At 38.9% G+C, this 24,958-nt stretch overlaps 1 protein-coding gene across 1 annotated transcript in view; it reads right to left on the bottom strand.

The window, feature by feature from the left end:
- NALF1 (NALCN channel auxiliary factor 1) overlaps window positions 1-24,205 on the bottom strand; it is a gene marked incomplete at its 3' end in the record, with an annotated part of 430,899 nt that extends 406,694 nt beyond the window's left edge. The window contains exon 1 of the mRNA XM_083854367.1: window positions 23,040-24,205. Coding sequence (XP_083710493.1) covers window positions 23,040-23,828 — 789 coding nt within the window. The 5' untranslated portion in view covers window positions 23,829-24,205. The remainder of the gene's footprint in view (window positions 1-23,039) is intronic.
- Window positions 24,206-24,958: the final 753 nt, after the last annotated feature.

Here is a 24,958-nt window from a genome sequence, read left to right as displayed (position 1 = left end):
CTATGTAGTATTAAATGTGGGTAGAACAAGTAATGTTGAACTGCTCTCAGTGCTGTCAAAGAACAAGCATATTCACACAGACAATTAGAGCATAGTAGCTGGTATCCTGCACATCTGTTTCTACTTGACATTGCACTAATTTACTCATTAAACCAAAGCCTAGAGAAAGAGGTTTGCAGTCAAACTAGGCAGCAAGGACTCATTGATAGTAGTAAATAGTAGAATTTTTTCTCAAAAAACCCCTTGTACTGAAATCCAGACTGCTGCTAAAGATAAGCTTGTTTTTAAGTGTGGGTTAAAAGGGAATCACTGAGTGGTAGAGAAGTACAAATAATATTATGCAGAATAACACCACTTTCTGAGAAGGGGAACCATGTACATCTTCAGCGATTCAGTTCATTAGATTCCCTAATCCTTGCTTTTGCATGGAAAAATAATTTGAACTGACATTCCTTGGCACGTAGCAAATGTAGTATTTTCACCCACAGTCTTGTTGCAAACAACAGCTCTAGCTCTTTTAGACATCTAAACCTGCAGAATATCTGTGGAAAGCATCCAAAGGCACAGCAATCAAAAGCCTCCACTGTGCAGAGGGCTCTGATGCAGAGACATCCTGCAGAGGCACTTCACTTCTCAAACATATTTTGAAGTACCATATAGCTTTTTCCTAACAAAAATCAGAAAAAAAAAGGCAATGGGAGATCAGTAGCACATCTGTAACATGATGGATTCATAGGCCTACTTTCCTCAGAGCAAAGAAACACCCTGATCTGCAGTTCTTGGGGCTAACCTGCTGTCCAAGTAACCAGAGAGAAATTAATCTCTTTTAATTTTAGCTATCTAGCCTAACCTCCCTTCTTTCTTAGGTATCTGTCACCTTAGGCTCCCATCATATATTTATTTGCACTGTCACAAATGCCCATTTTAGAGGAAGATGGACGATTGTTTGGGAATGCTGTTTTATCCTCTTTGATACACAGTGTTTAACTAAGACTTTGAAGTCTAACTTCTAGACATTAAAGCCAGAACTGATGAATCTCTCCCTAATTAATGGAGAGAGTGCAGAAACTCCAGAGGGTAATTCAACCCATCTATTTTAAATGCTTATTTAGAGAAGAGAGGAAACCATTTCTCCCCATTAACTATGTAGGGAGCCAAGTTAACTTGCTTAACCAGGCACTTAGCCTTCGGACAGCAAAAGTTGCTAAGAAGAATTACAACCCAAAAGTGGATTTCTTTCGATTCCTTAAATCCTAGCAAAACCCCTCATAAAGCTTGTTTCTTCAGACTTTACAGAAGAATCATGATTCAGCTCTCTGCCAGTGAAACAAATATAATTCAGGGATGCCTTTTTTTCCAGACAAGGGAAAACAACTCCAAGCAAAATATCACTTCTAAGGTCTACTAGGTCATCTTCATCCCCTGGATCAATTCCTAGATAGAATACAATTGTTAAGGTCACATTGAAAAATTCCCTTTCCTTAAAAAAATTCAGTATGGGAAAAAAGGTAACTTACACAATTCTTATACAAGGGCACTACTTTAATGCACTTTCATGTTAGCAAATCTAATTCTTCTATAAGTGGTCAGAATCTCTTAAGTTGAAGTGCAAAATACTGAAGGAAACAATGTGTTTTCAAGGTCTGTTCATAGCTGGAATTCCAAAGTGATTTAACTGACTTCATTTGTACAATATTTTTACAGCACTCAGACCTTCCAAAGGGACATTGTGCTATTGTTTTCTTACATCAAGAAAAGATAGGTAATTTTATGTTTTCATTAACTCAATAATGGCCAATTATCAGCCTAAAGCATGTAGTAACCTTAAACACAAATTCAAGATGCAGAACATCATTAAACTCCAGGCAAAACTCTTCATTATAGTACAGAAAAGTCAATCTTTGAGAAAGGACTTTTAACTTTTCCTGCATTTGGTCCCTCAAATAAAAAGATGATGTTTCTCTGTAAGGAAATTATTTTTCCTTTTTGAAGAAAACTGACATGAGAAAAAAAATCCCTGAGAGAATAATGGAAACCTATGAAATTAATAGACACTCACTAACCATCATAAAGCCTGAAATAAACACACTTGATCCCATAGATCCAGGACATTCTGGGATACCATACTCGATCCCTGAATTAACACAACAGAAAACAGGTTTCATGCTATAATTTTTTTTTAATTGAGTAAAACCATCCATACATGTTTTTATGTAAGATTTTCCTCCAAACTCCATTACATAAATATAGTACTACAGATACTACAGAGAAAAAGCATGGTAGTCAGTGTAAACTTCCTGTAATAGCTAGTCAATTTTCCACTTCAGAAGTATTTGTGATTTATAACACTGTTGTTTAAATTTATCTTGAATTCTGATCTTAATCCAGACTCAGTTTGAATGTCCTCAAATGCATTGCAGTTTCTACATTTTAAAAGTTAAAATGTGCATGAAAACATATAATCTTCTGCCTATTAAAAAAAAAAAAAAAAAAAAAAAAAAAAAAAAAAAAAAAAAAAAAAAAAAGAGTGATAGGCATTTTCCCAAAACAGCTATACCCTGGTTTTCTTTTGGACACAGGGAACTCATTAATTATGCTTTTAATGCTAATTTTCTTGATTTAGTGGGGAAAAGAACCCTTAGAAAAGTAAGTGCTATGTAGAGAGAACACTTACACTGCTCTAAAAGGTAGTTAACCCTTTTCTCTAATGCTCATTCAAAATGTCAATTTCAGCTCGATCTTAATGCCAGCCACAAGCAAAACTGTGAGTTACTGTTGCTTATTCTTGCTGATAATCTCAAGGAACTGAGTCAACTGCTAGTGACTGCCAGCACATGGGAACATCTTGTACATGGAAACATCTTATAGCCACAGCAGACAGAGCAAAATGATAGTTTTACAGTGGGAAATCACAAGCAATTATTTTAAGCCAGTCGATTGCTTTCCTTTCATGAAGTGCTAAAGGAACATGCCACCGAGTATGTTCCAGAAGGTTTCACCTGAAATGCTATGTCCATGGAATGTCACCTAGAAGGAAGCAGCTAGTGTTGTACCTCTTTCAAAAGGCAGCAGCAGAGAAAGAGCCTCCACTCAGTAGTTTGTGTGTGCTCTTTCACCCTTGGAATGGTGAGTTTCTGTAAGAGGAGACTAGTTCTGGTAAGCAATAAATTCTTCTCAGCGAGGTGACTCTTAGAACAAGAAAAAAATTCTTCTCTCCTTTGTGGGAGATTTCTCTTGGCTGAAATACTACCCAAAAATTTTGGCCTCACCTTGTATATGACAGTCTTTTGGAACACATTTGAGTAGAAGAGTTCTTATTAATACAGCCTAACTAGGTAAATGGTAAGTACTTTTTTTATTACAGAAAGGAAGAAAACAACATTGAACCTGTTCAGAAAGTGTGTGATATAGAGATTTTGACCTTCAGTAAACCTTTGAAAAGTAATGTGTAAGGAATGATTTCTCCAAAGAAATCACTCACTATTTTACATAGTGAGTGAAGAACTTCTTTTAATGTGCTGCTTAACCAGGAAAGCAAATCATATGGGGTTTTTTATTATTATAATATCTTTTCAGCTGCCCATCAGTTGTCTTTTTCTGGCTAAACAGAAAGCATACTTTACCACAAAATCCTTTGCCCCTGCATCTAAGACTGATCACATCCAAATAGAATGCAAAACCTGACCTGACGATGTCAACTTGAAGTGAGTTGTTTACAAGCACAAAATCCCTAGTATTAAGTCAGCTAAGCAGCTCAGGTTTATGTTGAAGGGATCTTCACACCACACTGTCTGAATTTCTCTTCTTCCATCTGGAAAACTCACCTCCTGACAGTCTATAGAGAGTATGTTCTTTCTCATGTAAAGAGACAAAGAGACATAGGCATGGGATCAGCAACACCTGATAAATCACTTGTAGTGAAAACAACTGTTTTCTTATAGACTGTCTTCACTGTTTCTGTTGTATGCTTTGGGGAAAAAAAAAAAAAAAAAAAAAAAAAAAAAAAAAAAAAAAAAAAAAAAAAAAAAAAAACCTCCACAACAAAATACACTTTAATGATACTATAAAATACTTTATTCTTTTTACGGCTGTAAGAATATTTTACAGAAGTATCCAGAATGATCACCAGCAAACGCTAAAAAATCTGAAAAAAAATTCCTACTCAAAAAAGACTGCATTTTTTTTCCTACTAAGTACATTAAGTCTTCGTTTCATTGAAAAGCATTTCTTCCTGTGTTAACTTTTTTCCTGTGATAGAAATTAGATCCTAATTTGTGTCCTAACTCAGTGTGTGAGTGCTTAGCATCTCTGAAAGCCAGGTCATTCTTCTTAATATCCTTTAGACACTGTTTTCTGAGACTGTCCTCCTAAGTAATTCCTACTTGAATGCTTATGAGAGTAGAACAGAGAAGGGATTCTATTTCCATCACTGTAAAACATCCCTGGAGAAACTGAAATGTCGCCTGTATCCACTGAGCATATTTTCATGTTTGTAATATGCCCTGGTGTATGCTGGAAGACCCAAAAGAAGCTATTACTGAGGCAAAAGTTCCTCTGGGTCTTTTGCTGCATATATATAGCTTTGGTAAAGTTTCAAACCTTGTAGCTTTTAATGGTTTAAAACATTCCCTGGAGGGCATATATTGATGCAGGTATACTCAGCGGGAATGGCTTCAAACAGGCTAGCTGTTCCACTATTGCCCAGTCCTAAGTCCAAAATCATTAATGTGATAGGTAGGAGAGTTTGAACAGTTACTCCACACTTTCTGTGACATAAAAGCACCTTTCTTTGCTCAAACGAGGAGGGGATTGTGCAGCATCAGAGTTCTGTAGGAGGTGAAAGCAATATCAAGACATATATGATCAAAAATAGTTCAGTGGATGCGATTGGAGAATTTTTTTATCAAAATACTTTTAAAATTATTATTATTACTAGTCATTTAAAAAAAGTTCTCAGCAAAATCTAATTGGAAATTTCAAAATACAGAGAAAAAGACCAAATAGTTTCAAAGGCAGAGCAACTTATTGGTACATATTTCTCATCTAAAGCCTTTTAGCTACCACTCAATGTTACTCCCATTGCTTCACTATGTTCAAGTGCTTTTGAATATCTTCAAGCTGTGGAGGACACCAAACATAACACCAGCAAATTCTCTACCTCTTAACTCAGTTCTCCAGCTTCCAGGCAATTATACAAATACTGGAAAATGACATCCCCAAGCCTGCTGGGTTTTTAGAGGAGAGAGTTTTTAAAAAAAAACCCAAACCTGCTTATTTCTCTGAATGAATGGGTACAGAACCCATGCATATAAAGCAACATCTGAGAAAATAAGGCATGTATGTGCATAGATGCTGCAACACATTCAGGGAGAAAGATTTGGAAAACAAGTACTTAGAAACAGTACATCAGTAAGAATTCCCAGGATTCTTTTTTTTTCGTCCTAGATTTCTCATCAGAATGTAAGTTTACCTAGTTATTCCCTTTCCAGCTATGACACAATTGCATGACCCAGCACACTGGCTCCATTCCTGCACGTATCTTTGAGGAAAGCATGTTACTCTCCCTTTCAAGTGGTACAGAGCTAAAAATAAAATAGATAAATTACATTTCAACCCAACCAGATCTTTGAACATGGAAGCTTCAAGTTACTTTTGGGAGTGCAAGAGTTGTGGATTTTCCAGTGCACCTGGCACAAAGTGCCTATGGTGTGTAAGATGCATAAACAATGACAGGTACATCTGAAGAGGGAAGTGGGATGCTTAATGAGAATATATGCAGTAACTAGGTACAAAAAAATATGACTGAGAGACCAAGACTCCCCTCTCAATAAGTTAAAGGGGAAACTAAACAAGACAAGAATATAGAAGAGAAAGCATATTATTTTCTACATTACTTTTTTGACTCATAGCACCAAAGATACACCAAGGTTTCCAATTAAAGAAAAGGAACTTTTGATGACTGAAGTATCAAAAGAGGAATTGCTGGAATGGATCAATAAATAAAAGATCAATGTATCTCAAGAATGGGATACTGTTTATTCAAGACTTCCAAAGCAATTTAAGATTAATCAAAAAAACCCAAAAAACCCCTACAATTTGCAGTTTCCCATTGAAATCAGTTAATATACTGAACCACATAGGACAGCAGTGATCTTCATGTAACTCCAGAGAGAAACTGAGAAAGAATTCAGCTTCACACATATATTACTGCAGAAATAATTGAGGAGCCAGTTAAAAGCAAAAGTGTTATATATGTGGATAAAGTTAGGAGCCTTAATGCCCTGTATATGTCTTTAACCTATTAGTATTCTTTTGTCATGTTAATAAACAGCAGATAAGAAAGCATTGGCAGATACAAGTTTTCTGGACTTCCAAAAAGCCTTTGAGAATGCTTCCCACAATAGGCTATTAGAGAAACTAAGTGATCACAGGATGAGAAGTAAAGCATTGTCATTAACTAGAAATCAACTACAAAAAGGAGAACACAGAAGCAGAATGCATTTATTAGTGGTCACTGCTCCATGTGGATAAAGGTTAACAGCAGGGTGCCCTCAGGTCCTTTACAAAGGATGAAAGTGTTTAATCTATTTATTAATTGTCTGGAAATGGGACTAACAATAAGATGGAAATGTTTACAACAGACACAACAAGTCTTAGATTAATTAAGGCCAAAACAGGCCAAGGAGCTTTTAGGTTGCTTAAAAGAGCTCAGTGAAAGGGGAAACAATGGCAGATGGAATGCAGCACTGCCAAGCCTAATAGAAGCACAGGGGAAAGAACCATATGAAATACTTCATCTAGAATTAAAAACCCAGTATGGCCACTGAAGGAGGAGAAGATCCTCTTGATAAGCACAGATCAATGAAAATACTTCTCTGGCATTAATCACAATCTAAAATAAAGATATTGTTGAGAAAGAGAAGAGAAAGGGAAGAGTACTGGAATAAAGGCTGAGATATATTTTTTTAAGGGTGAAGTCTGGAACCTTTAAATGATGAGGTTAAAAAGACATTATGAATAAGTAAATTTAAATCACAAATTAAGTAAGTTATATAATTACTTAACTCTCTTCATAGGGCAAATAAAGAATTCAACAAAACTGAAAACAGCATATTTTAAATAGACAACTGGTTTTCACTATTATTTAAATCAAAGATGTAGAACTCTGCATTTGATGTTGCCAAGTTGAAAGGTAATACCATTTTAATGAAGGACTTTTTTATTTTTGTGTGGATTTATACATAAAAGTTCCTCACAGTGCTCTTCAGTACAGCAAGCCAGAATCAAGCCAACACAAACAATAAATGAAAAGTCCAGCTACCTCTACAGTTATCATCTTCTATTTCATGGGCACACAGCTTATTCTCATCCCAACTTCTATACATCATAAATCACTCTTTTCAGCTGCAGGCATCCAGTCATGGATACTCATATTTTATTCCCCCTTCTATAAAATTTTCCTTCTTAGTACAGAATATTACTGCATCAAAGACCCACAGTCAAACTTACCGGGAGAGGTTGGTTTGGCAGATGGCTTAAGGAAAGGAAAAGAGAAAAGGCTGGGTAGTGATGAACAATAAAGGGATAAGGATAGCTATGTCCTAAAGGATGTTTTCAGTTGACATCTTTACCACTGGTGGCCACAAGCTTGAAATGCATTTAGGACCCTGCTGCAGCAAACTAGGAAAAGGCCTGTACCAGTGTCCTTTAGGTAATTAAAGCAACAGTAATGTGTGAAACTCTGTCTACCAGAAGCAGCTGCTAATAGCAAAGTCTTAATGAATGAAGACTTGAGACATGCATCCTTTTTGCCAAGAATCACAGGTAACACCCACATTGTAATGTGTTAGAGATGTAGGAAACTCTTGCATTACAGCAGATATGCAGACATTCTCATTTATATGGACAATATACAAATAAAATCCTTCTCTGTCAAACAAGAAAGTGTACTTAAATGCGTTTGTCAATCAGTAGCCATTGATAAAAGCCCAAAACTGTATGTGAAAGGAGCAAATAGGCAACAGATCCCTTTGCTAGTATTTCAATATATTCAAAATTAGATTTTCCTGGGTTTGATTACTGGTTTAGCTATATCTCTTTAATATAATTCTTATAAATATAACCATTTCCTTCTACCCTAGTCTCTCAACTTCAATCTAACAGTTTGCCACTAGATATATAAAAAAAAAATTAGATGAACTACACAAAAAAATCAGTAAGAACTACAGGAACAGAAATCTTTACTCAATTATTAGAAAGAGCCAACAGATTTAACACATGAAACTGCAAGAACCAGATTTTGACGAAATTTTGGTGGAGTTACTACATAGAGAAAATTAAGATTTTGTACACCCTTCTAAGTACCTTTGAAAGTTAAATTTATCTCTAACAGTAAGATATCATGTATGAAAATATACTAATAGAAAAGAATATGGAAGCGTATTTTATTGAATCATAAGCATGATAAATTGACTACTGTCCTAATGTGAATTAAGAAGAAACTTCACAAACTAACCAACAATTTTCTGGTCTGGTGTAAAATTCATTTTACCTTGCAAGCGTATTCCCAGAGCAGGTCACTGAGCAGTGTAGTGTGTCAATTCCTACAGCCTGCTTGCCAAAAAACCACACTCTTTTCAGTTTTGTGATTCTTCAGTATCAGCTCCTCCAGGCTTCAGGGTAAAGCAAGGAGTATAACCTGAGATAGTTTTGACTGAAATCTTATGTGGATATGTCTTCTGTCTACTCTTATGTAGACTTTAGCTAAACATCTGCAGTTTTGGCTGTCTGCCATTCTGACTGCTTTCCCTGCTGGCTGGGCAATGTCTTGTCTCTGCTACTTGGTCTCCCTTGCAGTTCCTGGTCAAGACAGTAACATCTGGTGGTGCAGAAAATGCTGATCACTGGCAGGTATTCCCCTCATGTTTTTATCAATCACACACACTGATACTATTTCAGCCAACTCTTTCTTTATCCATTTTTGCTAGGTCAGTATATCACTTTTCTTGACTCTTTTTATCCCTACTCAGGTTTCAAGCCGGAGAAAAGGTAAGAAAGCTTCCTGATGGTTACCAAAGGCTAAAAACATTAGATACCCCCCAAATCATCAGGAACATTCTTACTATTAGAATATGACCTCTAGAAGAACTAATTTTCTTCCTACAAGTCCATAAAATTAACTCCATACATGGCATAAATTGTCAGGGTTCAAAAGCAATTACCTGTAATTATTGGGCATATTGCAATAAAAATACCTAAATAATAGAAACTGGAAAGGTAGTAGTACCCTGTATACTAATAGCAAATATTCTTTGAGCAGAGAAATACTCTTTCAATGTCCTATTTTCTTATGAACTGCACAGTATTTTCTAGTCATTCAAAGAAGAAAGGTTTACTCTGTGAAGAAAAATAATATCAATCCATAACATAGAAACACCTTTGGTCTTGTATGCTGAAGAAATCCAAAGAAAATGAAGTCTTTGCATTCATACAGAAATTGAAATAATTAAAAAAGAAAATCAGCTACTTAGGCACAATGGCATAACTAATTGTTATTTCAGTAGCTACCTAAAATCTAGCCTAAACACTGCATCACAGTCCTTTTTTTCATATTTTAGCAGGAAACAAATAAATACATTAGAGCATTGTGAGGGCAGTATTATATGAAGACAGGACAGACTAGTTTCACTGCTGCCAATTTCCCTCACAATTTTTTTTCCTTTTCATGATTATTTAGATATTTTTGCACCATTCTGAAACTAAAAACTCTATAATTGCCATAAAGGAGCACTGATAGTTCTGTTCAGCCTTATGTCTGTGTGTTGAGAAGGTGCTTTGAAATCCACGGTGAGGACAGAGGCAGACCCAAAATGCAGCAGAGCTGCAGTGGTTCTGCTGCACAGAGCCTTGGCAGATGCAGGGAAAGCATAGAGCAAAAATCTGCATCACCTTCATAGGCATGCCAACAGAAGATAAAAGAAAAAAAAGAATAAAAAGGTTAATACGCGATCACTGCTGCCATGATTATATAGAGCCAGGTGTAGTGAATCATTTCAGCAATTTGGCTCAGGGCCTTGAGATGCAGTCCTAAAGAAATTGCTGAGATACTTTGGGAATTCTCTCCAGGTTGAAATTCAGCCTCTTTAACTATAACTATATGAATATTAACAAGGAGTGTGGCTCTGTAGAGACACTCTGCAAACTGAAACTGTGCCAAGAGCCTGGTACCCACATTACACGCGCTTCGTCGGTTTTACTTTACAGCCCCTACTCCTTTTTAGGGACTGCACATCCCTTAGTGCCTGCAGATCGTTAAAGGCACACCTCTTGGGCACCTGTATGCCTTTGCTTTCAGCAGACAGCAATGCAGTTTGTGTGGTGAGTCAAGGAGCATTAAGAGTGGCAGTGGCAGTGAGTGGGAAGTTTCAAAAGCACACCCCAGACCTGAACTGAAATGCTGATGGAGACAGCCTGAGGGCAGCCTGCCCGTACACAGCTCAGGCACTTGTGATTTGTGCTGCCCAGTGTGTTCAGACTCTGTAAGAAATAAATAGTTGCCTTTTAACTCTATTAAGACAGAAAGTCAAGAACAGAGTGGGAAGCAGGACCAGCCTCTTGAGCAATAAAAAAACCCAAAAAAACCTCCCACAAACCTCTAAAGGGTTTCAGGTCTTTTGCTTCTCTTTCAAACATATAATAAAATCACTTCAAATATCTCATATATAATTTACCCTGTACTCAGGAGTACAACTTTAGAGGAACATCCCCCCCCCCCAAAAAAAAAAAAAAGAGAAAGAAAAAAAAAAAAAAAAAAAAAAAAAGCTTACTGATTTTCAGAGCTATCACATTCCTTCCTATGAGCTACTGATCTCTCCTACCAGTTAAGATTTTGGTAAAACTCTGAGATGCAAATATTTTCTGCAAGCTTCAAAACATATCTCCTCCTCCTGCAGATCGACACAACTATAAAAGAAGAAAAAGATCTCTTCCACCCCAAACTTCTATCGGCTCTCTTCAAATCAGACCTTATTGAGCACAAACCCAACCTCCCAAAAAAAGCCATAAATATTTGCTTTCATACCATCATTTAAAGAGGTAGCAATTAGAAAGAAGCAATACACCAGGAACTAAAAAAAAATTAAATAAATATTTGGGAAGACACTGTAATTCATGCTTACATTGCATAAGCTAACATCATTCTGCTCCTTTCAGAAAAAATATAAAAATCGCATTATATAACAGGAATAAAAACTTGATCTCACAGATAATCACAGTAATCAAAATGCGCTGGTCTTAAGAAAAACCCCACACAAGCACAACAATAAACTTTCTTGTAATGTGCAAATAGAGAAGCAGAAACAAAAATAATCTAAAATATTCCACAGAAGGTCTCCACAAATGCATTGTGAAGACCAATGTAAGACAGGAGTAGTGGGCATCCCAACAATAGATCCATGTGTATTCTACTTTTACTGTAGAACCTTTATGAAGTATTGATGAAAGAAAGAAAATACCCCAAGTAATTTACACTTCCACACAGAAAACAAATCCTGAAAAAGAAGACCATTTAGAAACAATTGTTATATTTTCCTGTCCTTCCTAATTTTCCATAATTCATTACTTTTCAGATTTCCATAGGACTCTATTGCAGGACTGTCCTAGCCTCCCCAGAATTCTCGATCCTACATCAACAATTTTCTTATTCCACTTCCTTTAAGGCATATACATATATATACACATATATATACACACACACACATATATGTGTGTATCAAACCTGTAATTTTTATTTAAGATGAGTCATTGTTAAAATTACTACCTCTTTTATGAGTGTTGAAGTGTACCACAGAGCAAAACTTCCATTACCTGATCAGTTCTTTAACTTGTACTTAAAATTTAGCTGTATTTATGCCAGCATAAATACAGAGTGTCTTTGCACCAGTCAAAGCATCTTCTCTGGATTTAAACTTGCAATACTATTGATCATTATTTCTCATTTTTACCCTGGTGGATGACCTATACTCTTGGCTGGAAAAGGCAAATAATTTTGCTTTGTTTTCTTCAAGGTTTTCCTCTCCCTGGATAGCTGAACAACTTAAGCTCATAATATTTTTCTACAGCAGTGCCTGAGAAATCAATAGAATAAGAGAACACAATCAAGACCAAGTATAACAACAAAGAAAAGGGAAGAAAACATCAATCCCACAACAATAACAAATTAGTAATGTCAGTCAAAGACAGGAAAATGAGCATTTAAAGCACTCTGAATATTGTTTTTTGCAGCAAGGTTTGTAAAGCAAATCTGTCCGAGTCAAACTGTCCTTCTGAATTCATATATTCGAGTTTTAAACGTATCATGTTCCTCCTCTCAAAACAGTATCACATTCAAGTAAAGCCATTTATTTCAATGGAGTTAGTCCTGGTTTATGTCACTGTGGATTGCTGACTAAAGAAAATTGGCCTATATTTACAAATGAAAACAAAATAATATTTTAAATTAATAACTGTCATGCAGAGATTGGCTTGCAGTACATTTACTCTGTTCTGGTCCCAGGAATTAATCTCAGTACCTAGATTTTAAAAAGCTGTTGTTACATCAATGATTTAATTTCATTAATATAGCAAGGTTGTAACAAAAAAAGAGACTGCATTTATAAGATTCAGCTTTAACAATTATGAGATTTAAATAGAGACAAAAGAAACCATAATGCACTTCTAACTGAATTGGAATATAAAACAGGAAGCCTCATTTCCTGAACTCCAGCGCTATACTATATCTTGTTAGCTAAACTCAGCTTATAATAGGGGTCATTTCCCCAAGGATTTTTACATCAGAAAGCATAAATAAAAAAATTTAAAAAAAGTAAAAATACAAAAATTGTTTTTGCTTTAAATACAATTTGGGTAATATTTCAAATGTACCTTGTTCAGAAATTCCTACTTCTTCATAATACTGGTCCAAGTTCTGTCAGGTTCTCTGTAGAAATATTACACCAAGACTTTAACTCCAGAGCGGAACAGGAGTGGAAATGAACATCTCTCATCTCTGGATGCATGAAGAATTTTAAAAGTCACCCCAGGGGACCTTGGCTATGTTTTTGACTTGCTTCCCTTTTTTAAGTGCTGAACCTCAAGCCAGTGGAATCTAATCCTCATATACCCTCAGCCCTGGCCCTGCTCCAGGGCAGAACTTCTAAGTTCCAGGCAGGCAGCACTTGCTGGGGCATCCCCACACACAGGATATGCTGTGAGCTTCCCATACTTGTTCCCTCCTGCAGAAAAAACTTGCTTGTAATAAAAACTGCCCAGTCTCTCATTAAAGCATTGGACCATAATATTTACAGCTTGAACATAGTGTGAAAGGAAAAACATGAAAGGATGAGTTTATACCTCTAGAGATATAAAATTTGCAACATCCCAAAATAGATGCATTTGGGATACTTTACTAAATTAAAAAAAGGCTGGTAAATGAGGTTCTGATGACATGGATCTTTTCCCACTGATTACACTGATTTTCTGGCTTTAACATGGCTAGGATCAGTACAGACACATTCACTGTGAAAGCATCAGAAACTTGCTTAAGGAGTTTACTAACAAGCAGTACTCTAAATAGGCATTACAGTAATACTGCTCTTCAAACCATTCAGAGATTTTAATCTTTACCAAAACATGGATTTGGGATTCTTTGTAGATGTTTTTATTATAAAGATTACAATTGACATACATAATTTCATTGACATTGTTTTGATAATATATGCTGGAACTTACAGTTCTCTTATATTTTAAAAATAATTTATTTTTGAAGAGTGATGTGCTATATCAGATGTCACCACAGTCAGTTGCATAGGAAGTTGCAAGTCTTTCAATACACAGGAATTTTTACTTTCAGATATGAAGTATGTTTTCTTTATCCTAAAGCTCTTCTATACAGAAATCCAATTTCAACAAATATACATGAAGGCAATGTTAAGAACATTCATACAAAATTTGCACGCAATTTTTGTGGGTATATTTTTAAATATATATACTTGTATTATTTATTCTCAATATAAATAGCCTAAAAACAAATTGGACTTCTTATCTGCCATTTTGTTGTTGTTCTACAAACTGGGTTTTATTTTAAAGAACATCTGTTTTTTTAATCCAGTGTGTGTATACAAACACAAAAATTTGTCTCAGCAGAGATTATTTTAGTGCCTTTGAAAACATAACTTTAACAGTGAAAAAAACACCCCTCTAAATGAAATTACACTAGTAAAATATCATATTTTCTTGATGCATGAGCACAACAAATCAACTAATATGAGTTAAGAATATACTTTACACATCACCAAAAGCTTTTCCATCTGGTATACTGTTCATCACAAAAAATAAGTTTACGTGAATAAATTTTTATATTTATCATCTTACACTTAGTTGTCTATTACTACACACAGAAGTCTCTGAATATTTAATTAACTTACTATAGATTTTAAGGTATTTAAGAGTTGCTCAAGTTCTCCCTTGAAATCCAAATATTTATATAGATAAATACATCTCATACAAAATTATTTTTTCTTTTTTTTTTTTTTGAGAAGAGCCTGTAAGTGTAAGCCCCTAAATACAGAGAGCAAGCTAACCAACGTAGAGCAATCATCAGCAAATCATCAATCAGCAACCTCCGAAAACTCTCTTACTCTCCTAAAAGAATTAATAAAATGAGAAAAATATTTTTTTCAAAGCATCTCATCTTTTTTCCCATCTGCTTAATAAAGAATACCCTCTGATTCTGGATTGCTAATATCTTTAAAGTGTAATAAAGATACTTCATTATGATGCTTAACAGAGATGAAGTCTGTCGACAGGCCCAAGGTACCATTTACATAAGTGTTCAGGCAAATTGAAGGCAACATCTAATCTAACATGCAGAGGATCAACAAGAATTAAACATGTATTTAAAAAGCACTCTAGATATCACACTTCCTCCATGGAAAATATCTCCTAAAAGCTGCAATATATTGCACATTCCAAAATGCAAACATAATACAATATATTTTTCCCCCCTTTTAAAAATTTTGTAATGGATACATTTGAAAATAAAATGTCTTAATAAAGAAATTGCCTAAATCACAACATTAAAAAAATCATTAAAATACCAATATTGTATACTAAAAGTGAAAATTTGGACCCCTTTTTAATTTGCCATCAGTCTGGTACCATTTCCTTCTAATTCCATTGAAGTGATATAAAACATCCAGAATGACTTCCAAGCTCCTAACAACTTCTAAAAACCTAGACCAAAACATACTGTTTGCTGGTAACTTCAGATCATCTTTAGTGTTGTTTTTCTTCTGAAGGTTTTCTTCTAAAGATAAAACATCTGAATTAGCTCTCAGAATCAATATATATTAAAGGTGATCATTTCCATCAGGCTCTCAAAGACACTTCAAAGGACCAAAATATTCATATATACCTGCTGAAGTTTGCCACTTCAGCATTTATCATCACTATCCATCCCAATAATTTTGTTGCATTCAATCAGTGCTTCAAAGGGTCATAGCAGATTGTTCCATAAAGGTTTTAGGCCAACCTAATATCAAACACAGCTTTCAACAGATGTCTATCAGTTTTGATGGAGAGATGAGATGAGGTGAAGGGTGGGAGAGTATCAAGTGTTGATCAGCTTCACTTCAGAGCCACTTACATCATGCCCTATTCTTTTTGTCGTTATGGACTGGGAGCTAGTTGGATACAGCTCTTCAGCATGCATGTTCTAAAAGAGAAATTCACACATACCTACCTTGTCTGCAAATAAGGTCAATTCACATATCCAAAAAGAAACCTGGTCATTATTTTTTTTTTACATATGTCCAGATTGATCAAATCTCTCTACAAGCCAGAATATGTCTCCAGCGCCTCACTATGCTTTTTTCATCTAACTGATTGATGCTGCAAAGGAAATCAACCTCACACACATTCTCACTTAGAGATGTTTGCTCTACAGTTCTGACAAGAGAAAAGTACACTGAAAAGTACATAGAAAAGTACAGTATGCTTACTGTAGTGAATGGCATTAATGTGTTTCTTGAGTGAGGGAGTTTGAGTAATCGGGAGATTTGGACTAAGGGAAGAAATCTCATACATAGACACTCCACTCCCCACCCCCCTCCAAAAAAAAAAAAAATCCACCTTCCTTGTAAAGAGAGAAGGGAGAAAAAAAAATAATCTCTAGCAAATCTCCACCTGCAAAAATGTCTATTAAGAAGATCACCCACAATTGTTATTGTCTAGTTTCTCAACAGAAATAACAACTGGAAAAGTCATATGTAGAAGATTTTGGTCTTCTCTCTCAAAAAAAGTGATGAAAATGCAGTTATGTCATACAAGGCCCTTTCTCCTTCTCATCCCTAAAAAGCAGATTACGTAGCTCACACATTCTTCAGCAACAGAATATAAATATTACAGAAGTTAAATAGACTTATGATTTCACTAGGTTGGTGTAGGACAGCACAAGTGGCAGGATTTTATAAACTTTTTCACAGTTAAATTTTGCATATGAACATAATTTCATCCAAACCTAATTTTTATACCAAAAGCACTTAGTTAGGATTCATCTAATATGACTTTTGAGGTCAACAATGGGTGGAAGTGTTTGTATCTGATATAAAATGATAGTATGTTCTCTTTAGAGACAATAGACATAAAATAAGTACTTTAGGGCATAATCTATCTGACCTATTTTAGATATCCACTTCACTGTAAACTGACTCTAGAATTACCTATGTATCTCCACTGACTACAAGGAGAACCTAAACTTCTATATTTTTTGTGAATATCCAAAATGGATATCTATCTTTTTTTTTTCTTTTTTGTCATATGGATTACTTTATTTTTATATCTTTTGGGATGTTATGACAGATATTTATCAAAAAGTCACATTTAAGAATTCAGCTTCTAAGTTATTTTTTCCCTTTTAGGCAATTCACAGATCTAAATACATTATGGATCTTAGTTCAAGACTGAAGTTATAAATGACTATGTATAGACCAAATGATTTTTAGGCAGGATAAGTGATAGAACTATAATTTGCATTTTGATTACCTTTCCCAGAAGAACCTGAAATGAAGAAGCAAGATTGTCACAGTCCCTGCAAGGTGCATGTGAAGCACACTGCATGATGTAAAGAGAAATGAACAAAGTGAAATTGAGGGTAGAGCCATGAGGTCCCAAGCCATGTGACGTTAATACCATGAAACATTAAACAGTGGTTACTGGATTAGGGTGGAATCCACTTGAACTACTCTGTGCCAGTAATCTGTAGCCCTTTTTTTTCCTAAATCAGGAATGGTGTACCCATTGACACTATGACTGGGATGAGTATCTCGATGATCAACTAGATGCAAACTTTTTAAAGTTAAGTGGGGCTAATGCACTTCTGGAAAGAACACCCTGGGGAATTTCCCTTTTAGGAGTGAAGAGATCTGACCCCAATCCAGTAAAGCATTTAGGCAATTGAATGACCACAAGCATGAGCATAGTCTTCCCTGAGTGCAGTACCATTCATCTAGCTCAAAACAGGAGACCAAGGCAGACTGCTGTATCAGGATTTTAGGCCAAAATACAAATCATTTAGCACATAGCCAGTGCTGCTGCCTGACTTATACTAATACCACAAGAAGAGTTATACTAAATTCATCCACATATTTGTCTTAAGTTAGTTTTGAAAAATAATTCAATATTTACTTAAAAAAAACCCCAAACACCTGAAGAAATAACATGAAAACCCCTAAAATTGTGCAAACATCAATTTACATAGTGATGTTAGTTTCACAGCATTTTATACCAGTTTTAAAAAGTATAAACATTTAAGTGTTATGTATTTTTTTAATATAGCATAGTATTAATTTTTAAAAAGAGCTGTAAAATAAATAATTATATTTCAAGAGATTCAGAAAAGGCACTAGTTCAGTAATTAATGTGGAAATTTTTCTTGTTTGTATTAGACCACAAGTACAGATCTTCAAGGTTTAATTTCTCCAGGTTTCTTCTGATTAGCTTAGGTGCACAGAACTATCACTGCATATGTATTATGGGACTAAGATGTGCAACTGAAATATCTAACTTTGTGGCAGATGCTGCTCTATGTGATCTTTTGTAACTGAAGAGTTCTTTTATCATTTGAGCTTTTGAGTTTGTATTTCTCATCTGCTCTTTTCTGCCAGCTTAACAGAGATTTTAAATCAAAACCTAATTAGACTACATATGCTGTTTAGGAGAAAGTTCTTAGGAAAGTAATGATTCATATAGGCTTTGATATTTCCAGATAACATCTAAGAAGAAATGTGATTTTAATTGTTTTAAATAACTTCCAGTCACCCTCTTACTCAAGTAAAAGTAGTTGAGCACAGTTCTTTGATCAAAAAGAATTCTTCAGTAACAGAAATACAAACTCTATATTCCTATCAACTATACCATCTACACTTATTGAGGAAAACCTTTACTGACACACATTTTACAACTCAATTATTCTATTACATATTTTTGATACCAACAACATGATCTTCAAATCAGAAGTTATAAATGGCATTTAATTCCTGAAAAACAAAAATCTCTGGGTACATGCTGAGCACCTAGAATGTCAGCCAAAGTTTTGTTTTTAGCAAAGAAGAGTTAGTAGGTTTTAATTTTTCCTCTTTGATATTCTATGAGGGAAAATGAATTATTTTAATGTTATTTTAATTATAATGCAATTATCTGAATTATACTTTTCAATATTTTAACTAGTGTTAAGAAAGCCTACATTTTAAACATTCTCAACTTGCACTAGGTTAAGGAAACCTGTGTCAAAAATGATGACTGGTATCTTGTTCAAACATTAATAAACACGTTTGCCAGGAAAGACCTGGCCTCAGACACTTAATCACAAAGATGTGAGCTCTATCTTTTTTAAAAAACATATATATTAAAAGCATTTATATTTTTATGTCCTACTTAGTTATTTGACCCAGTTCTTAATCAGAAGTAGCCAGAATTTTCTTTTATTCCACAGAGCGATTGCCTGCTGCCTTAAGAATAAAAGCTTGAGTATTTCCCCTGATAGAAGGTTGACAAGTTGTAATGAGGAACTGTGTCTTCCAACACCAAGCCAATACAGTTTCTGTTAATTGTCTGAATACTGTGCTGTGGCACACTGCATATAAAAATGATTTTCTGTAAACCAAAAAAATTATACATATTTCCAGGACAAATCCCTGCAAATATAACCATGAATTTGTAATAGGCAATAACAAGATTTCATAAACATTTTTTAACAATCTAAATTAAATTTCAAACAGAAAAACAGAAGTGTGAATCCAGACTAATCCAGAGTAACTTTATTGATTCAGTAAAGCTACAGCAATTTGTTTTGCCATCTAGTTGAATATCTGAATGCATTCAGATATTTCTCTTGTTTACTGTTTAGCCATTACTAATATGTGACTATCGAGACAAGGAAACAATATATAGAGACATCAGACTTCAAGAAGAGCTTATAAGAAATAGGTTGGAGATGGATTTATAGTAAGACAACACTGATATTCCAAGCTTCTAAACAACACATAAAGTCTACTGACATAGAAACAATATAAAAGGCATATGCATTTTCATTGATACTACCAAAAATAGCTGTTTTCTAAACATTAAAAATTGACAGCATTTTCTACAATTTTTTCAAAGTCCTCAATGCAACTCACTAAAAGTAAAATGGTAAGACCTTAATTACAGGACAATGCGCTTGAAAAAAAACCCAGCAAAACAAAACCTGAGTATACTTATATATTAAAACTGAAAATCACCACATAGAATAGCTAAATGTGATCTGTAAGTCAAACAACTCCTGTCTACAAACTTCTGCAATATAAAGCAATTAATTAAAAACATTCTTCAGGGACCAGGAGACATGTAGTGGAAGACAGAACATTTTGAAAGTATAGTTTATCTTCTTCTGGTTTCAGATAAAAGAATGAAAACATAAAGCCTGAGGTTTATACTCGTGCATCAAAGGCATTTTTGATATGTACTATTTGTTATCACCAATAGTACTTTCTGGAATGGCATAACTTGCTGAGAAATCCATCATAATCTTCACACTTTACTATGAGAACTGTATGAGTTGAGGGTGGTGTTGGGGCAAGTTGGGGAAGGGGGAAGCAACACCCAATTGCAAGTTTATGCTTGACTGTTATTCAGAGTAAATTTTATTATTGCTTATCGTCAGCTATAATTGGTCAACTGGATGAAAATTTCTTTTTTTCTGTGAACAAAGCTGCCCTCCAAGAATGCTAAAGACATCTTAAATACAAACAGACCAGTTAATAAGCCTTTTGTTTTATTGAACCAAGGCTTACATACACGACTATTGAATAAAGGCAGTATTTTTATCACTTTGTTTAAAAGAAAACGCAGGTCACCACACAAACCATGACACCCATCAAAAAATGTGTACCTAAACCACATAGCTAGATGTCAAGTTAATTTCTATTCTGATAATTTACCTAAGAATTAGCTAAATATCCAACATGCAAAAAAAATTAATATTTACTTACACACACACACACAGAAAAGGATGTCCTGATTGAGTTTTATAAATGAAATATATATAAAACAGGAGAAAGCCCAGAAAAATATTGCAACAGTCACAAAGTACTCGAGTTTCAAGATCCACCTCTACACTCTTCAGGGCAGCCCATGCACAAGCACATGAACACACACGTCAGATCGCTGGACGCGCCATCCACTTGGCTCTCACAACCACCCGCACGGATCAAAAGGCTCCAGAGGGACCCAGACGCACCAAACCAGGGCACGGGGGCAGAGAGCAGCATCTCTACCCAGCCACGGGCTGTGTGTGCGCTGTTCTGCAGGACCTTGGACAGCGGTGCCCCGGCCCTCCTGTCGGGGCCGCATAGACCGGCTCACCCAGCCCAGCTCACTCAGCCCAACTCACCCAGCCCAGCTCACCCAGCTCAGCTCACCCAGCCCAGCTCACCCAGCCCAGCTCACCCAGCCCAGCCCTCACCAGATTCCCTGGAGAAAGGGAAAACACACTAAGCTGCACCCATGGTTTGTTTCTTTTTTTCCTTTCCACAACTGAAGTATCTTTCATTTTTTAACACAGATTTGTTGGCCAAATTCTCAAAACATAAAGCAGTATCATCTGGCGCTCGGAACTGCAGAAATGTAGGTCGCTGGCACTTGTCTAGTTCAGTAAAGTTTCACACAATCATTTTAATGTCAACAACTTTTTCTCTATCATTAAAAAGGCATTTCTCCTCGTTGGGTGTGTGAAGGGGAAATGGTTGAACAGCATAAATTTGCTGTTCTGTTCATTTTCAACACCTTTTACACCCTGATATCATGTAAAGCAACTGAGCACTTTGCGGTAAAGTTCAAATTAAACTGCGATACAAAAAAAATCACTTTAAGCATGTAAACACTGATCGTATGGCAGCATGGAATAGTAGGTCAATTTCTAATTATAGAGCCACTGAAATGACAAAGATTTCCTTACAGCCATAGATATCTATTTACATTTGATACCCTTTTTCACTTTTTCAATTCACTCTGGAAATAAAATATGTTTACACTATCAGTAACTGAGTACACAGTATATATACAATGAGTGTGTACACACACAGCTTCCAATTTGAAAGCAGTCAAGTCAACACTTCTGGTGTGTCTACCTTACTTTTGTCAGGTTTAGAAAGAAAAAAACAAATACAGTTACTTTCCTACTTTATCCAATTAGATAGCAGGTAATTTCAGCTTCTGGAGGGACTCTGGATCCATTTTTGTGGCAAATATATGTGCAAATTATACTAAGTTACTGGTGTATGGGGTTTTTAGGCATAGGCTGTTACCATGAAATGATTTCAGAAGGTCCTGCTGAAGTTACAGGGCACAGGGGTACTCCAGGCCTCCTGTTCAGAGCAGTGATTTGCATGCATTGTTGTGTTCCACTGCTAAAGCAGAATTTGGTTCAGACTGGTTAGTGCTACAGTAGTTGAGATACTTTAGTTCAGGGCAGACACATCCACCTCCTACCAAGTGCTCAAACAGGGAAAGTCGTGCAGCCAGCTGCTTAGGCACCGAGGACAACTCCTCTGCCCTGTCTTGAGAGATAGGCCAACTAATCTTGTGCAAAAGTAAAGAGAAGGCAACAACTACAAGAGCCAAAGTGGGACCCTCTGCCTTCTAGCAAAGGAAAAGAAAAGCCTCTGGATCTCCCTGAGCCGTCAGCAGCGGCACCAAAGGAAACAGCCGCAGCTAATCAAAACTCTGTCACCATCAGCTCCCAACCAAGGGCCACTGCGGTTCCCGTCAACAGACACTCCTGTCCTCCAGCTTTCCCGGCTCCACAGATTTTGGCAGAGCGCCTGACAACACCGTCCCGCTCCGCTCCCGAGGCGGCCCGGCGCCGCACCGCTCTGTGCCCGCCCGGCCCCGCCAGCCCCGGCCCGAGCCCGGCGGAACCCCCGGAGCCTCCGGTGCCGCCCCGGGCCCCCGGGGGGACAGACCGCCCGTGCCCGGGCACCGCGGCCCCTGCCCACCGCGGCCCCTGCCCACCGCGGCCCCTGCACACCGCGGCCCCTGCACACCGCGGGCCCTGCACACCGCGGCCCCTGCCCCTGCACACCGCGGCCCCTGCCCACCGTCGCCCCGAGCCCCCTCATTGCCATGCAGCCCCTGTCGCTGCCCGCCGCCAAGTCGCATCCCAGCCCGCTGGAAGCCGGCAGCCGAGCGGGAGCCAATCGCATATTCATGAGGAGAGGGAAATCCAGCGCTACTCTCCCAGAGGACCGAGGATCACTTCTTTTTGCGTTTTCTCGAGCTCACCCCTCTCTCTTCCTGTCTTTTAACAAGGCGCTGTGGAGGGCCCGGCCGATGCCCCCGGCCGATGCCCCCGGCAGCACGGTGAGACCCGCGGCCGGGCCCGGCACAGCGGGGTCCCCTCAGCCCCCACAGCCCGGGGAGGCACACGGCCCGACCGCCGGGGACAGGAAACACAGCAGGGCTCCTACCTTACAATCCTCAGGACACGATTTCACCGAGTACTCATCCGACTGTAAATATTTCTGGAGCATAACCTCAAACTCTTCGTATTTCTCCTGAGCGTGCTGGTCGTAGCGCTGGTAAGCCTGGACGCACTGGCTGCAGGAGCCTTCCCCCTTCAGCACCACATCCAGACTGCAGTTCAAAGTGTCCGGATCGGACAACCCGGCGAACAACTCCCAAAGTGTGTAGGAATTACAAAAGGAAAGGTAAAAATCCGTCAGGTCCCGGGCGGGCGGGCGGCCCGGCCCCCCCCGCCGCCGGCACACCGCCTCCGCGTCGCCCACGCTGAAGCACTGCCCGGACGGGGAGCCCGGGCCCGGGGGCGGGCACGTCTCCGGGGGCCCGGCGGTGGAGTTCCCCAGGAAAGCGGCCTCGCCGTGCCGGGGCTCGGTGCCGGCGGTGCGGTTGCCGCGGCCGCCGCCGGGGGAGGGCGGGAGGGAGGGCGCGGGGGGGGCTCGGAGCCGGGGCGCGGGGGGCGGCGGGTCCCCCATGCCCGCCGGCAGCTCCGGCTCCGCGGGCTCCGCCTGCTCGGGCGGCGGCTGCTCCTGCTCGCCCGTCCCCGTGAATTTGGCCTCGGCGCAGAACCACAAGTGATCAGAGAGCAGGACCGTGAAAAACAAGAGCGATGCCAGGGACAGTCGCCATTTCTGAGCCCTCTCCGAATCCGCGAAGGGTTTCTCGTTCTCCCGGGGTGCGAACCAGATTTTTAAGCCGTCATCATACTGCCGACTACACATCCAAGCACCCCTGGTCATATTTTGGGAACGCACAGCCCTGGCCGACTCCACCGTGAGGGCTCCTTTGCCAGTGTCACCACAATATGCATTGACTTAAAAGATTGGGGGGATTTTCTTGCCTGCCTTCCCTTCTCTCGCTCGCTTGCTCTCCCTCTCTCTCTCTTCCACTCTCCCCCTTCTCTCTTTCTTTCTCTTTTTTCTTTCTTTCTCTTTTTCTTTCTTTCTTTCTTTCGTCTTTCTTCTTTTTCTTCCTCCGAAATATTGCTGGTTTTCGCCGGTGGCTCTGCCTTGGTCTCAGCACACGAAGCAGCCCCAGTCCATCCAACGCGGAGTGCCGTGGAGAAGAGAAGAGCAATAACGCAGAGAGAGGAGGAGGAAGGAGAGGAGATGGTGGTGGTGGTGATGGTGATAGTTGGTGGTGGCGGGGCTGCGCGACTGGTCCTTTCCCCCTCTCACCCAGGCATGGTCAGATCGCAGCTCCCCATCTCCCTCCTGAGAAAAGCCCGGTGCCCCCGGACAGCCGCATGCCGCGTCCCCCGCTGCCGACGGCCGGCTACGGGAGGGCTCCTCGGTCCCCTCCTCCCGCCGCCGCTGCTCCTCTTCCCCAGCCCCGAGCCGCGGCACAGATGCCCGCACCGCTGTCTGTCTCTCTCTTCTCTCCCCGCTCCGCTCTAACTGGAGAGACGCTGCTGCAGGGCTCCCGGAGCGCTGCCGAGGATGCTGAGGAGGAGGAGGAGGAAGAGGAAGAGGAGGAGGAGGCTGCCGGGGCCGCCGCCGCTGCTGGTGACAATGGGCTGCGGCTGCCGCCGCTGCTGCCGCCGGGCGCGGTGTCCCCGGGCGCTCGGGGCGGAACTGCCTGGCTGGGGGCCCCCGATGGGCACAGGCATCTTGGGCCCCTGGGCTAAGTTGCCGCCATCTTCGTCCTGGAGAAACACTTTTTTGGGGGGAGCTCTGCCTTTTGCGTCATCTCCTCCCGCGCCGAGATCGCTCTATCCTGGCGCATTGGCAGCGGCAGCAACTCTGCCTCCTCCTGCCTGAGGAGGAGGACGTGGGAGATGCGCTGGGGACCACATGGACCCTCCAAAGGGCTTCCTCGATGCAACTCTTTCTACTCATCTCACCGAAGGGACTGCTGACTGCTGCTGTCC

This window comes from Zosterops lateralis, assembly GCF_965231275.1.
Source record: "Zosterops lateralis genome assembly, chromosome: 2".
Taxonomy (NCBI): domain Eukaryota; kingdom Metazoa; phylum Chordata; class Aves; order Passeriformes; family Zosteropidae; genus Zosterops; species Zosterops lateralis.
This window is presented reverse-complemented; position numbering and strand designations above follow the sequence as displayed.